This window comes from Symsagittifera roscoffensis, chromosome 7 (assembly GCF_963678635.1).
Source record: "Symsagittifera roscoffensis chromosome 7, txSymRosc1.1, whole genome shotgun sequence".
Taxonomy (NCBI): domain Eukaryota; kingdom Metazoa; phylum Xenacoelomorpha; order Acoela; family Convolutidae; genus Symsagittifera; species Symsagittifera roscoffensis.
Genome location: NC_087068.1, coordinates 4080520 through 4095552, shown reverse-complemented (window position 1 = coordinate 4095552; position 15033 = coordinate 4080520). Strand labels below are relative to the sequence as shown.

The 15033-nt window shown below is 33.5% G+C and overlaps 2 protein-coding genes across 2 annotated transcripts in view; both read right to left on the bottom strand.

Annotated features, from left to right (window-relative positions):
• Positions 1–15033, bottom strand: part of LOC134852177 (U4/U6.U5 small nuclear ribonucleoprotein 27 kDa protein-like) — a 332923-nt gene that overhangs the window by 90776 nt on the left and 227114 nt on the right. The window lies entirely within an intron of this gene.
• Positions 629–15033, bottom strand: part of LOC134851411 (uncharacterized) — a 49032-nt gene continuing 34627 nt past the window's right edge. The window contains exons 6-9 of the mRNA XM_063867480.1: positions 14682–14947; positions 13393–13615; positions 13004–13138; positions 629–866 (exon numbers count right to left, since the gene is read on the bottom strand). Coding sequence (XP_063723550.1) covers positions 697–866; positions 13004–13138; positions 13393–13615; positions 14682–14947 — 794 coding nt within the window. The 3' untranslated portion in view covers positions 629–696. The remainder of the gene's footprint in view (positions 867–13003; positions 13139–13392; positions 13616–14681; positions 14948–15033) is intronic.

Here is a 15033-nt window from a genome sequence, read left to right as displayed (position 1 = left end):
CAACAATAATTGAAATAGGACCTTTCTCAATTTTGTAAATTCAGGGCTGTTGATGTTAATTTGATCTGATAATCAGTGGCGGATTTAGGACGGGACGGTGGCGGACGTCCTCTCTCTCTCTCTCTCTCTCTCTCTCTCTCCAGGATTCGACCCACTCAAAATCAAAGGCCCTCCCTGTGGGTTTTTATGGCCGAAGAACCCTACATTTTCTGAAGGCGTCTTCGGCGCCAAAATATAGAAATTTTTAAGAGACCGCTCGACGTGAAAACGCAATTTTTTGGTCAAAAATTGTAAAAACGCTGTTTTTGGCCTGTTTTTTTTCCAATTTTTTTTGTCGAAATAGGGTATTTATAGTGTTCTTGTTTTGAAAAACAGCCACCACCCCCACTCGAGAAAATCCATGCTGATAAAGCTGATAACGCTTAAATTCATCAAACTAGATTTTGCGAGAGAATGAGCCGAAAAAAGCGTGAAGTTTATTGAGTGAATTTTTTTAAACTTCGAACAAAACTTCATATCAAAATAATTTTAATTCAAAATTATAATTCAAAATGCAATTCAGAATTGAAAAATTGTGATATTTTCATTGAAATTACCCATCAAACTGCATAAAAACTTGCAAGCTAGCACCCAGGAAACCCAAAACAGTAGAAAATAATAAATTTAAATTAACATTTCAATTTTTTGTTCCTGCTTTTATTTTTTAGTGGGACATCCACAACTGACTATTGAGTACTTCTCGATGTAGATTGATTTCATGACTGCTTTGGTGGTGCCGTTTTCGTAGTAGACCAGTGGTTCGTACAATATCACGCCTGGAGCAAACTCCGTCGGCTGACATGATGATTCGGCATTATCGTTTGGACCTAAACAGTTTTAGCGAGCAGCAGGAAAAAATTTAAGAAAAGCAACCACATAATTAAACAAGACTGCTCGTATCAGGGCGAAGCCCTGAATGTTCCGACTGCCCTCCAAGGTTTATGGAGCAGTAATAACAATAAAAAATTTAATGAAAGAAATGAAAAAAAAAATTTCTAAATTTTAAAAATATATTTTTTTGAAAATCATCCCCTCATACGCCATGTAAAGCACAAAAAGATAGATTCCGCATAGAGCAACTCCCTTATGGCGAATAAGCTTCTTTCAACCAATTTAGAACGATTTCTAAGACGGATTAACTATCCGCTTACGCGTTAATAGCGCAAAATATATCGCGCGTTAATTGTCCCAAATTGGCCAAAATGGCAATCTTTAAACCCCCGTAACTTTACAAAAAAAACAGGTAAATTATTTTTTCAAGTTTGGGGTAAGGACAACAATACCTTTTGAATGATATAAAAAATTCCGTCAAAAACTGCTAGTTAAAAAGCCGAAATTTGTCTGAAGAAAAAAAAACCCACGCCGAGCACAAATAATCCGTTACTTTCGTATCGAAAGTCGGAACAATAAGACTGCTCGTATCAAGGCAAAGCCCGGATTGTTCCGACCACTTTTTAAGGTTTATGGAGCAGTAATAACCTAATAAAAAATAAAAAGTATCAAAATAAAAAGAAACTTTTTTAAATGAAATCATCCCCCCCATACGCCATAATAAGTACAAAAGGATAGATTTCGCTCATTGTAACAAATCAATTATGGCAAATAAGCTTCTTTCAACCAATTTGGAACGATTCATAAGACGGATTCAATCTCCGCATACACGTTAATAGCGCGAAGTATATCGCGCGTTAATTGTCCCAAATTGGCCGAAATGGCAATCTTTAAACCCCCGTAACTTTACAAAAAAAATAACAGGTAAAATATTTTTTCAAGTTTGGGGTAAGGACAACAATACCTTTTGAATGATACAAAAAATTCCGTCAAAAACTGCTAGTTAAAAAGTCGAAATTTGTCTGAAGAAAAAAAAACCCACGCCGAGCACAAATAATCCGTTACTTTCGTATCGAAAGTCGGAACAATAAGACTGCTCGTATCAAGGCAAAGCCCGGATTGTTCCGACCACTTTTTAAGGTTTATGGAGCAGTAATAACCTAATAAAAAATAAAAAGTAACAAAATAAAAAGAAACTTTTTTAAATGAAATCATCCCCCCCATACGCCATAATAAGTACAAAAGGATAGATTTCGCTCATTGTAACAAAACTATTATGGCAAATAAGCTTCTTTCAACCAATTTGGAACGATTCATAAGACGGATTCAATCTCCGCATACACGTTAATAGCGCGAAGTATATCGCGCGTTAATTGTCCCAAATTGGCCGAAATGGCAATCTTTAAACCCCCGTAACTTCACAAAAAGTAATCACAGGTAAAATATTTTTTCAAATTTGAGCTCAAAAAAACAGTATCTTTCGAATGATATAAAAAAGTGCCGTCAAAAATGGCTAGTTATAAAGCCGAAATTTGTCTGAAGAAAAAAAAACCACCCCGAAAACAAAAATTCCGTTACTTTCGTATCGAAAATCGGAAGAAAAAACATTTTGTAGAACTTAGCATTGCCAAGTAAGATCATTCCCTCTGCTTCATTTTGCTGGCTCCCATTCTACACGAGAGAAATAATGAGCGTCCTCCAGTGATTACACACAGATTACATAAAGTGTATAATATATTTGTATACAGTTTTGAAGCATAACCTCTACATATTTTATAGAGACTTAATACTAATTTTCAGCATTATTTAGCTTTATAACTAATCTGAGTGGACAAAAAAAGGTATCTAAGACTTGTTTTTCATATAAATTTTTGTGCTGATGTTTAAACTGAAAATATTTGATAATACGCGTCATAAGCAAAAACCTTGCAGCAAAAATATTTTTTTCAGGTTAGATTTACAGTTTTTTTAATGCTTTTTATACAGATGCATTATAAACGTTGATCTGAAAAATGGAATATGACGAAAAATTGCATAATTTTTTTTTATTGCGAGTACCCAAAGGTAAAAATTTTTTCGAGGCATCTTCTGAAACTTATGTATTGCGATAAAATCCCTTCAAAAGACCTCAGCTGCATTAAAGATTGACAAAGATTTTTATTCGGTAAAAATTTCGCAAAAATTTGTGAACAAATACAATCATAAAAATTAATTTTTTGAAGAATAAAGTAAATTTTTTAAACCACGATAGCTTTTAGATAATCAATTGGCGTTGTGCGGTTTTATTCAAAATTTATAGAGATTGTATCATTTTTTTAAATAAAAATCTCATTCCACACAGAATATTTGACGTTTAGAAACAGATTAACTCCAAATTAAAAATTTGTTTTATAAAATAAAGTTGCCTTTTATTTAGACATCAGCAGTTTGTTGAAAAAGCATAAATTCTGTCTGTAATCTATCATTTGTTATTCGCAAAAAGAAAAACGATAAACTGTTCCTTTAATTACGTTTATCTGTAAACTTTTCTGTATAAAATTATTTTTTTCCTGTTTATGTCGCCTTGGTTTTTGTTTTGGTTCAATATACCTGATTCATATAAATTGCAGAGGTAGCGTTGAAGAGAAATGGAAACAGTTTAATTGTAATTTTGATTCTTTTTAAACTTCTTGAAATGTACACACCTATACAATGTCAATTTAAGTGCAAGAACTAGTCAATTTTCATCTGAAAAAAAAATCAACTGATAACAAGACTGCTCATACCAGGGCGAAGCCCTGAATGTTCCGACTGCTTTTTGGGTTTTATGGAGCAGTAATAACATAAAAAAATTAAATGAAATGAAATAAAAAGAATTTTTTTTTCTAAATTTGAAATTAGTTTAAATGAAAATCATCCCCCCATACACCATATTAAGTACAAAAAGATAAATTTCGCTCATTGTAACAAATCAGTTATGGCAAAGAAGTTTCTTTCAACCAATTTGGAACGATTCATAAGACGGATAAAATCTCCGCTTGCACGTTAATAGCGCAAAGTATATCGCGCGTTAATTGTTCGAAGTCGGCCGAAATGGTAATCTTTAAACCCCCGTAACTTTACAAAAAAATGATCACAGTGAAATATTTTTTTAAGTTCAAGACCTCAGGACAACAATATCTTTCGAATGATATAAAAAGTTCCGTCAAAAATGGCAAGTTAAAAATCCAAAATTTGACTGAAGAAAAAAAACGCACCCGAGCACAAATATTCCGTTACTTTCGTATCAAAAGTCGGAACAATTAGGGTGTTTTGATGGCTCCAAAAAATAGTTGATCACAGTCAGCTAACAATAAAAACAGAGTTACAGAAGAAACCAGTAAAGACAAGCTATAATGTTTTTTTTTATGGCGTTATTGGTCATTTTTGGCCTATGACAGGACCAATGTTTTTAGAAAACACCAACAAAACTCCGCTGAGACAAAAACAAATATGAGCTGCTTTTTAAAATAATTTGAAAAAAGAAAAACTGTTTTCGCATTGTTTTTTTGTTCTGTTTTTACTCTTTGTGAACAAGGTAAAAGAGTAGTGTGTGGCTGGATTCTATTTTTGGAGTTTTTCGTTTACTCACTTTTCAATGATTTTAAGTTTCTCAACACATAATTAAATTTAATTCAAAAATTCGGTTGTAATTTTTCCCTTCCTTCAATAATTTTGTAAAGTATATTTTTCTCTTCTTTTCTTGTGTTAAGAATGATTTTTTGAAAAAAAAACATTGAATTTATACAATTGACTAAATCAGATAAAACTTATCATTTTTGAAAAGATACTTATCTTCGGAACCTCCTGTGCTACTTGCAGAGCTAGTAGTTGCTCTTGAACTTGTTATTGGTTCGAGAAAAACTCAATTAGGATAGGATGATGAAAAATCAAGGTTTTCCTGTCTTTTTCGAATGCCTGCCGACATTATATCACCCAGAAAAAAAATTTAAGAAGTGGCATAGAGAACCGGAGTGGCTTTGAGCAGAGAGCTGAACAGCTCTTTTATGGATTATTTTTTGGGGGTTTTGGGGTGCAAATGATTCTTAATCATAAAAACTCCGGGAGCGTTGTTTGAGAAACTTACGAAACTAAATAGAGGCATCGAGCAAAGACTAAAACGACTTTGTGTTCCGCCCATAAACTTATCAATGCTTTCTTGAAGTTTACTTTGAAAAGTTTGGGGAAAATTTTATAGCCTAATGCATCAGCTCCAGTTATATTTTTTGTCTACAGTTTCACGTAATCAGTTTTACGTAAACAATTTCTTGCTTGCGAGTTATTGTTGTTGATTATTTGTTTTCATTTTCTAGAATCACAATTAGATGATTTAACCAAACGATTTGGAGGGTTGCACATAAACTTAGACCATCGTTGATCCATGGAAAGTAAGAACTACGAAAAAGATGGTTTGAAGAATGGCTATGACTCGTGTGATTGATTGAAGCAAAAATGTAGCTGTTTCAGTTTTAGATAACAAGAATCCAAAAGAATACAAGTTATCTATGTTTTCTAAGAACTGGTTTCAGTTTTTGTCGTCTTTCAGACAAAACTTTAAAAACTTTATAACATCAAAGTCAATTTCGCTGACGCCCACTTCAATTCTACTGCAAGTTTTGCATTATTTCAGCTACAGTTACAGCTATTAAAAAGTGTTTTTGATTTCCCATCCTTTTGGTCTAGATGGACACGTCAGAAACTTAACGAAAGAAAACAGTTTTTCTAAGCTAGCAGCTGTTTTCTGTTTATATGGTCTCCTGTGCTACTTGCAGAGCTAGAAGTTATTCTGGTTCTTTTTTTGGTTCAAGAAAATTTCAAATAAGAAAGGACTGTCAAGAAGCCGGTTTCCTATTCTTTTCGAACGCCTGCCGACATTATATCGCACAGAAAATAATTGTAAGACGAGTCATGGTTTTTTAACAAGAACAAAAAGGCTTCGCGCAGAAAACTGAACAACATTTCAACTGCCCATAAACTTATAAATATATTCTTGAAGTTTGCTTTGAAATTTTGGGCAACTTTTTGTAGCCGAATGCATCAGCTCCTGTTAATACTTTTTCTATGATTTTTTGTGAGAATTTGTGTTAGGGAGTAGTGACTGGCTGCGTTCTTTTTTTAATGACTCAGCCAAACACATGCGCACATTATTTCTATTCAGCCAGCAACATGGGAAAAACTCCCATTTTTTGCTTCAGGTAATCAAAATTAAACATACAAAATTCCTCTGCGTTCTATTTTCCATCTTTTTCCACAGACTCTAGAAGGACAGGTCAGAACTTCAACAAAAGAAATTCATTTTGTCTTAGATAGCAGCTGTTTTCCATATACATGGTCAAGCAATTTCCGCCGTTTTGTCTTGGGATATCCGTAGCAAACAGCAAAATGAAATTTTGTGCCGTATTATAACCATAGAATACTTAGCAGCAAATAAAACTGCATTAAACTTTTCGACATTTAAAAAAAACCGACCAAGGACCAGTTTTATTGATGATCAGTCTCGGACTGCGAAAAAAACTAAATATTATGAACGGAAAAAGTTAAACTGAAAATAATTTTAATCAAAAATTGAAATTCAAAAAGCAAGTTTGAATTGAATAATTGTGAAATTTTTATTGAATTCCCTTCTCCAACACTGAAGAAAGCTAGCAACCAGAAACCCACAGCAAAAATAATCTTATTGATTTTAAATTACATCCTTTTTTTTCTTTCAGCCATTTTTTTTTCGACATCCACAACTGACCATTGAACACTTTTCGATAAGGATTCATTTCACGACTGCTTTGGGAGTGCCGTTTTTGTAGTAGACCTGGGGTTCGTACAATATCACGCCTGGAGCATACTCCGTAGGGTGACATGGTGAGTCGGCATAATCTTTTGGATCTGAGAAGGAGATCAACAGAAGATGAATGGCATTCATTTATAAAGCAAGATTATTGCGAACATTGCAAGTTTCAACAAAAACAGCCGCAAAAATTTAAAGAAAAGCAACCGCTTGCATAATTTAAAAAAAAACAGAGCACAGCATTAGCAAGGAAGATCGTTCCATCTGCTTCAATTTGCTGGCTCCCACTCTAAATGAGAGAAAAAATGAGCGTCCTTCGTTGTTTGTCGCTAGGCCTAGAAAGTTGTTATAAAGAGTGTGGTAAGAGCTAAATTACTAGAAACTTTTTAGGCTAAACAAATTTAAGATGGGTTTTTTATAGGTGGATTCCGAAATGCATCATATTCAAGACCCTGTAGCCATGATTTAACCAATATTAAAACCTCGAAAAAATCTTCTCAATATCAAGACAAATTGAATTGTTCTCACTATCCACGTTAAGTGAAATAAAGTTTATGTCTAAAGAAAACTATTTGTGTCGATTTTCAATCCTTCAATACATAAAAAAAAACCTTTATTTCAAACTGGGATGTAATTTTGCCCTTCTATCTTTATTTTTTGGGTTCAATTTCCTCTTTTTTTCTCCTGTCAAAAACAAGTTTATCAAAGCAATATAATTTTATATTATAGCCAACAGACAGTGGAAGAAAAATTATGAACTCGAAACTAGAAAAGAACTTAGGGAAACTAGAAAAAAAAATTGATGTGTTTTTGACTTCCGAAAAAAAACAATGGATTTAAAGCGCTTTGTATTTGTAGAACAATTCATGATGGACACACTTTTGTTAAAATTAACCGAAATCGAGAAAAATTGATCAAAAAAGGAAACTTTTCTTTCGCTGGGAATTCTGATAATTAAATTCTGTTTTCGAAATTAGAAGTTAATCACGTTTTTTTGTGACTTTTACAGTTTTTCTGATCAAAAAGGAGTTTGCTTTCTTTTAAACAAAGGATATGCTTGGAATTTAAAGAAGAGATCACAATCAAATTTGAGCGTGACACACTTTAACATTTTTTTCCTTGAAAAAAATATAGCCCAGACCTACAAAAGAGTACTCACAAACTCACTACCTCACTACACTCACTTCTGTTAAAAATTGGCAAATACGTCCCTGATAGTTTTTGTAGAACAAATTTTCTCGAAGCATTTTTTTGTTTTGCAAAAATAATTGTCGTCAGAACCTTTTTTGCTATTTGCAGAGCGAGTGGTTATTCTTGAGTTTTTTTGCTTGTTCAAGAAAAAATCAACAGGGAAATGATGGTGAAAAATCAAAGGTTCCTCATATTTTTCGATTGCCCACAATACCTTAGAAAAATTGCCAAGAAATTATTTCAAGAAAAGGCATAGGTTTATGAAAATAACGAAAGTGCTTATGCGCAGAGGGCTGAACAGCTCAAACATTGGTTATTTTTTGAGGATCAAATAATTCAAACTCTTATAAAATTGGGGAGCGGTGTTCAAGAAAACTCCAACAATTTACAGAGGTATCGAGCAAAGGTTAAAAATTTCTGCGTATAAACTTATCTTTTAGCTTCAGCTGTAAGTGATTTTTTTGGTAATAACCGAAGATTGATAGTTATTTTTTTTTCTAGTTCCTGTTAGATTTCTTGGCGCAATTTGTAAGCTTTTATAGCTGAATTAGAGTAAAGAACAAATTTAAGCCGGATATGAAATTAAATCTAAGACTTTGTTTCCCAGGAACTTATAAATATTTTTCAAAATAAGAAAGGACTGTCATGAAGCCGGTTTCCTCTTCTTTTCGAACGCCTGCCGACATTATATCGCCCGGAAAATAATTGTAAGACGAGTCATGATTTTTTAACAAGAACAAAAGTGGCTTCGCGCAGAAAGCTGAACGACATTTATAATGGTTAATTTTTAGGGAACAAAGAATTCAAAATCATTTAAACTTCTGGGGTTGGTGTTAAAGTGCACAAAAAGTTTCTATGCCTTGAATTTAAAAAAAGATCACAATTCAAACTAGCAAAATCAAATTTAAGCGTGACAATTTTTAATCTTTTTTCCTGGAAAAGATTATCGACCAGAGCTACTTAAGATTTCTCACTACGCTCACTTCTGTTAAAAATTGACAAATACGTCTCTGATAATTTTTGTAGAATAAATTTTTTTGAAACATTTTATTGTTTTGCAAAGATATTTATCGTCAGAACCTGTTTTGCTATTTGCAGAGCGAGTGGTTTTTCTTGTGTCTTTTGCTTGTTTTGCAGAAAAAGTATTTTGCTATTTGAAGAGCGAGTTGTTATTTTTGTGTCTTTTGCTTGTTTTTCAGAAAAAATCAATGAAGAAATGATGGTGAAACATCAAATGTTTCTCATTTTTTTGAATTCCCGCAACACCTTACTAAAATTGATTGGAAATTATTTCAAGAAACGGCATAGGTTTTTCAAAAACAAAAAAGTGGCTATGCGCAGAAAGCTGAACTGGTGCAACATTGGTAATATATTGAGGATCAAATAATTCAAACTCATATAAACTTTGGAAGCGGTATTCAAGAAAACTCCAAAAATAAACAGAGGTATCGAGCAAAGATTAAAAATTTCTGCGTATAACCTTATCTTTTAGCTTCAACTGCAAGTGATTTTTCTTAGTAATAAACGAAGATTGGTAGTTGCAAAGTTTTTTCCAGTTCCTGTTAGATTTCTTGACGCAATTTATTAGCATTTATAGCAGAATTACAGAAAAGAACAGTTTGAAGTCAGATATTAAATTAAATCTAAGACTTTGTTTTCTGTCCATAAATTATAAATATATTCTTGAAGTTTGCTTTGAATTTTTGGTCAATATTTTGTAGCCGAATGCACCAGCTTCTGTTAATACTTTTTCTATAGTTTTTTGTGAGAATTTAAGTTAGGGAGTAGTGACTGGATGCGTTCTTTTTTTAATGGCTCTGCCAAACACATGCGCACATTGTTTCTATTCAGCCAACTACATGGGAAAAACTCCCATTTTTTGCTTCAGGTAACCAAAATTAAACATACAAAATTCCTCTGCGTTCTATTTTCCATCTTTTTCCTCTAGAGTTTAGATGGACAGGTCAGAACTTTAACAAAAGAAATCCATTTTGTCTAAGATAGGTAACTGTTTTCCATATACATGGTCGCGCAATTTTCGCCGTTTTGTTTCGGGATATCCTTAGCAAACAACAAAATGAATTTTTGTGCCGTATTATATAACCATAGAAAACTTAGCAGCAAATAAAACTGCATTAAATTTTTCGACATTTAAAAAAAAACGACCAAGGACCAGTTTTATTGATGATCAGTCTCGGACTGCGAAAAAAACTAAATACTATGAACGGAAAAAGTTAACTTGAAAGTAATTTTAATCAAAAATTGAAATTCAAAAAGCAAGTTTGAATTGAATAATTGTGACATTTTTATTGAATTCCCTTCTCCAACACTGAAGAAAGCTAGCAACCAGAAACCCACAGCAAAATTAATCTTAATGATTTTAAATTACATCTTAGCTTTTTCTTTCAGCCATTATTTTTTATTTCGACATCCACAAGTGACTATTGAATACTTCTCGATAAAGATTGATTTCGCGACTGTTTTGGGAGTGCCGTTTTTGTAGAAGACCTGTTGTTCGTACACTATCACGCCTGGAGCATACTCCGTTGGTTGACATAGTGAGTCGTAATAAACGTTTGGACCTGAGAAGGAGATCAACAGAAGATGAATGCCATTCATTTATAAAGTGAGATTATTGCGAGCGTTGCAAGTTTCAACAAAAACAGAAAATTTAAAGAAAAGCAACCGCTTGCATAATTTAAAAAAAAACAAAGTAGAGCACAGCATTAGCAAGGAAGATCGTTCCACCTGCTTCAATTTGCTGGCTCCCACTCTAAATGAGAGAAAAAATGAGCGTCCTTCAGTGTTTGTCGCCAGGCCTAGAAAGTAGTTATAAAGAGTGTGGTAAGAGCTTAATTACTAAAAATTTTTTAGGTTAAACAAATTTACGATGTGCTTTTTATAGGTGGGTTGCAAAATGCATCATATTCAAGACCCTGTAGCCATGGTTTAACCATTATTAAAACCTCGAAAAAAGCTTCTCAATTTCAAGACAAATTAAATCGTTCTCACTGACCAGGTAAGTCAAATAAAATTTATGTTCGAAAAAAAACTATTTGTGTCAATTTTCAATCCTTCAATACATAAAAAAAACCTTTATTTCAAACTGGGATGTAATTTTGCCCTTCTATTTTTTTTTTTTGGGTTCAATTTCCTCTTTTTTTCTCCTGTCAAAAACTGTAGAACAATTCATGATGGACACATTTTTGTTAAAATTAACCGAAATTGAGAAAAATTGATCAAAAAAGGAAACTTTTATTTTGCTGGGAAATCTGATAATTAAATTCTGTTTTCGAAATTAGAAGTTAATCACGTTTTTTGTGACTTTTACAGTTTTTCTGATCAAAAAGGAGTTTGCTTTCTTTTTAACAAAGGATATGCTTTGAATTTAAAAAAGAGATCACAATCAAATTTGAGCGCGACACACTTTAACATTTTTTTCCTTGAAAAGAATATAGCCCAGACCTACAAAAGAGTACTCACAAACTCACTACCTCACTACACTCACTTCTGTTAAAAATTGACAAATACGTCTCTGATAATTTTTGTAGAATAAATTTTCTCGAAGCATTTTATTGTTTTGCAAAAATAATTGTCGTCAGAACTTTTTTGCTATTTGCAGAGCGAGTGGTTATTCTTGAGTTTTTTTGCTGGTTCAAGAAAAAGTCAACTAGGAAATGATGGTGAAAAATCAAAGGTTCCTCATATTTTTCGATTGCCCGCAATACCTTAGAAAAATTGCCAAGAAATTATTTCAAGAAAAGGAATAGGTTTATAAAAATAACGAAAGTGCTTATGCGCAGAGGGCTGAACAGCTCCAACATTGGTTATTTTTTGAGGATCAAATAATTCAAACTCATATAAATTTTGGGAGCGGTGTTCAAGAAAACTCCAAAAATAAACAGAGGTATCGAGCAAAGATTAAAAATTTCTGCGTATAACCTTATCTTTTAGCTTCACCTGCAAGTGATTTGCTTTGGTAATAACCGAACCTTGATAGTTTTTGTTTTTTTTCCAGTTCCTGTTAGATTTCTTGACGCAATTTATAAGCATTTATAGCTGAATTACAGTAAAGAACAGTTTTAAGCCGGATATAACATTAAATCTAAGACTTTGTTTCCCATAAACACGTAAATTTATTCTTAAGGTTTCTTTTGATGTTTTTGGTCAAAATTTTGTAGCCTAATGCACCAGCAAAAATTTTTTTTGGCTACGATTTTACAAAATCAATGATTTTTTTTCTGTATTTTGCTCGCGAAAAATATCTGAAATTTGTAATTTCTTGCGTGCGAATTGTTTCTGTTGATTATTTGTTTTAGAATTAAAATTAATTGATTGTACTAAACGACTTTGAGGGTTACATAATAATTTGAGGGAGAGCAACACGACCAGTTTAAGCGCTCATTTGTTTGCTATTAATATTAACAAACAGTTTTCGCCATTTGATATATCTGGATTTCTGTAGCAAATAATAAAGAAAAAGTTATGGAGTTCGCGCCACATTATACACAGCAGTTTGAAAAACAAGTAAGAGATCCACATAAGTTTCATAGTCCATATCTTTCACATACAAACAAAAAAAATCTAAAAATCAGTTCAATGCTTTAAGGCCAGTTTTTATAACCACACACAAAATTATATGAAAAACTTGATAAGTTAGTGGATAAATTGGTGGCGTCCCTCATGCTTGAAGGACCGAATGCTTGAAATTTATTTTAGCATTATTTGAGTATTCAAAATCTAAAAATAAATCGTGAAAATCTCAAAGTAAGAAAATAAATCCAAGCCAATAGTGTTAATACTGACCGATTAGATAATATGCAGATGAGTTTTCAAGAATTGAAAATTCTTATGAATTTGAACTCATAAATATTCATGTTTATCTGATTAGTTTTGCGGTTGTAGCCCGCAACTTGTAATATTTTTGATTATTTTCCACTGATTTAATACATTTTCTGTTAATAATGACTTCGATTTTGTGAGAAAGGCATTTAGCCAATAGGAACGCTTAGCGATTTTGATTGGTTGAAATTTTTCAAGCATTCGGTCCTTCAAGCATGAGAACCCTCCCCGATAAATTGATAGGTGAAAATTAAGTGTGTGAAATTAAGTGTGAAAAAGCTCTGTGTGCTTTTATTGTACCTGTGTCTTCGTACCAGACGCGGCTCACTTCACAGCTGATGGTATGGTATTTGGGCGGGATTATCACATTCACAGTGTCGGGGTCATCCACTATGAACTTCATGATATCGTGAGTGGGCCACTCCATGTATGTGGCTAAAATAATCCGACTTAAATTATGTAAATAGTATAAAAAAGTACAGGATTTATTTAAAGATGAAGTTTTTACTCACATTCGGGGATGAGAAATTTAAAAAACATTTGGGATTTCTCTTGCTTTTTAACCTTACAGCCGAATGTTAAAAAACCTTTCTTTTGATTTTCTACATTTTTCTACAATTGCAATGCCGTTCACTGTGAGTTTAATTGTTCTGGTCTTTTTGATGTTTTTCATTTTTTGATTGGCATACGACAACAAATGGACGAGTCAGCGCAAGTTGAGTAGTTTCCGGGGTGGCACTTGCTGCCCGCCTCCTTCCCATCCATCAGGTCACTGTTGAGTACCCGGTGCACGAAGGCGTCTTCAGGCCCCTCCCCTTTGTCCACCTTATGGTCCACTGCTCCAGACGAGGTGTCATAGGTAGACAAGGTCTCCACCAGAAGTTGGAACCCGTGCAAATAGATTTCGGACGACTAAACACACATGATTTGATACCGAACAACTGATAATAGAAGTAGAAATTAAAAGCTTGACATAACAAAAAAACTACAATTTGGGCGGGTAATTTGATGATTTTTTGAATTTCACCTTGAAAAATTAACTCGAGATTAATTAACGAAAGAAAGATTATAAAATAGTAGATTTGAACATTCGGTTTGATGTGGAAGTCTTCAAAACATAATTAATTGATGGTGACAGGGGCGGATCTAGAATTTTCTCGAAGGGGGGGGGGCGAGGGATTATCAAAAAAAAGTCGAAAATGTTGTCGACCTTTTTCTTAAGGTCGACCAAATTGATTTTTCGAGCTCTCCCAAAGCGCTATTTTGTCTCTATTTTGGCCAAATTTTCTGCGCGGCAGGCAATGTTTTAAAAAAATAGACCAAAAAAGCGTTTTTAGCTACTTTTTGGACAATTTTGACCGAAAAATTGCGTTTTTTCGGCGCTACCCCCCCCCCTCCCAAATTTAGAATATTTTGGCGCCGAAGGCGCCTTTAGAAAAATTTCAAGGTTAGTCGGCCAAAACTGGATTTCTTGAAAGTATCAAAGGGGGACCCTTTGGGTCGGCAGGGGGTCGAATCCCTGAGGGGGAAGGGGCCTCCACCTCCCCCACCCCTAAATCCGCCCCTGGATGGTGAACCATATTTTTTTGCATTTTTCGGTGCTAGTTTTTCAACTATTTATAATTACTGTTAGTATTAATATATTAGAATTTTTTACTATAAATACTATGTAAGCTCTTATGTGGAATTTCTTTGATGCAGAGTTCGGTTCTTAAAATAACATTTGAATGTTTTCCTGAGTTCTGTTTCAGTTCTTCTTTTTAAAACACTTTGAGTTTACTTCAAGTACAAGAAATACTACAATCAGCATGCTTCAAAGAGGCAAAACTTTTTTGGTCATTGCAGTTCTACGGCAAAAACTTACGGCAAACCGGAAAAAAAAATTGTTTTTTTTTTTCAAAAAAAAAAGAAAGTTTGATTGAAACTACATGTAATATCTTGGAATCAGAGAGTGTTGTTGGCTTAAGTTTCTCGTTACCTTGTTAAGAGGAATTGATTTTTCACTGATGTTTTTGATGATTATATCAAAGTACAACTGCAGTCTCTCTCCGTCGATGACCACTGCCTCTAACTCCCCATTCTCATTCTTCCATAAGTCAGAAGATGAAAGCCGGGAGGGGGACTGTTCGTACAGTTGAGTGATCTGGTCTTCGCCCATGAGAGAGAATCCGTAGCAGTAATCCACCCCGCACTTTCTGTCCTGGTTAAACCCGTGGTAGATCTGATTTGTGGCTTTGTGGTGCGCTGAAAAACACATAAATTTGTTCAAATTTGTTTTTGTTTTTGATGAATATTTTTTTCCGATCGAGCTCAAGTTCAACGTTTCATAT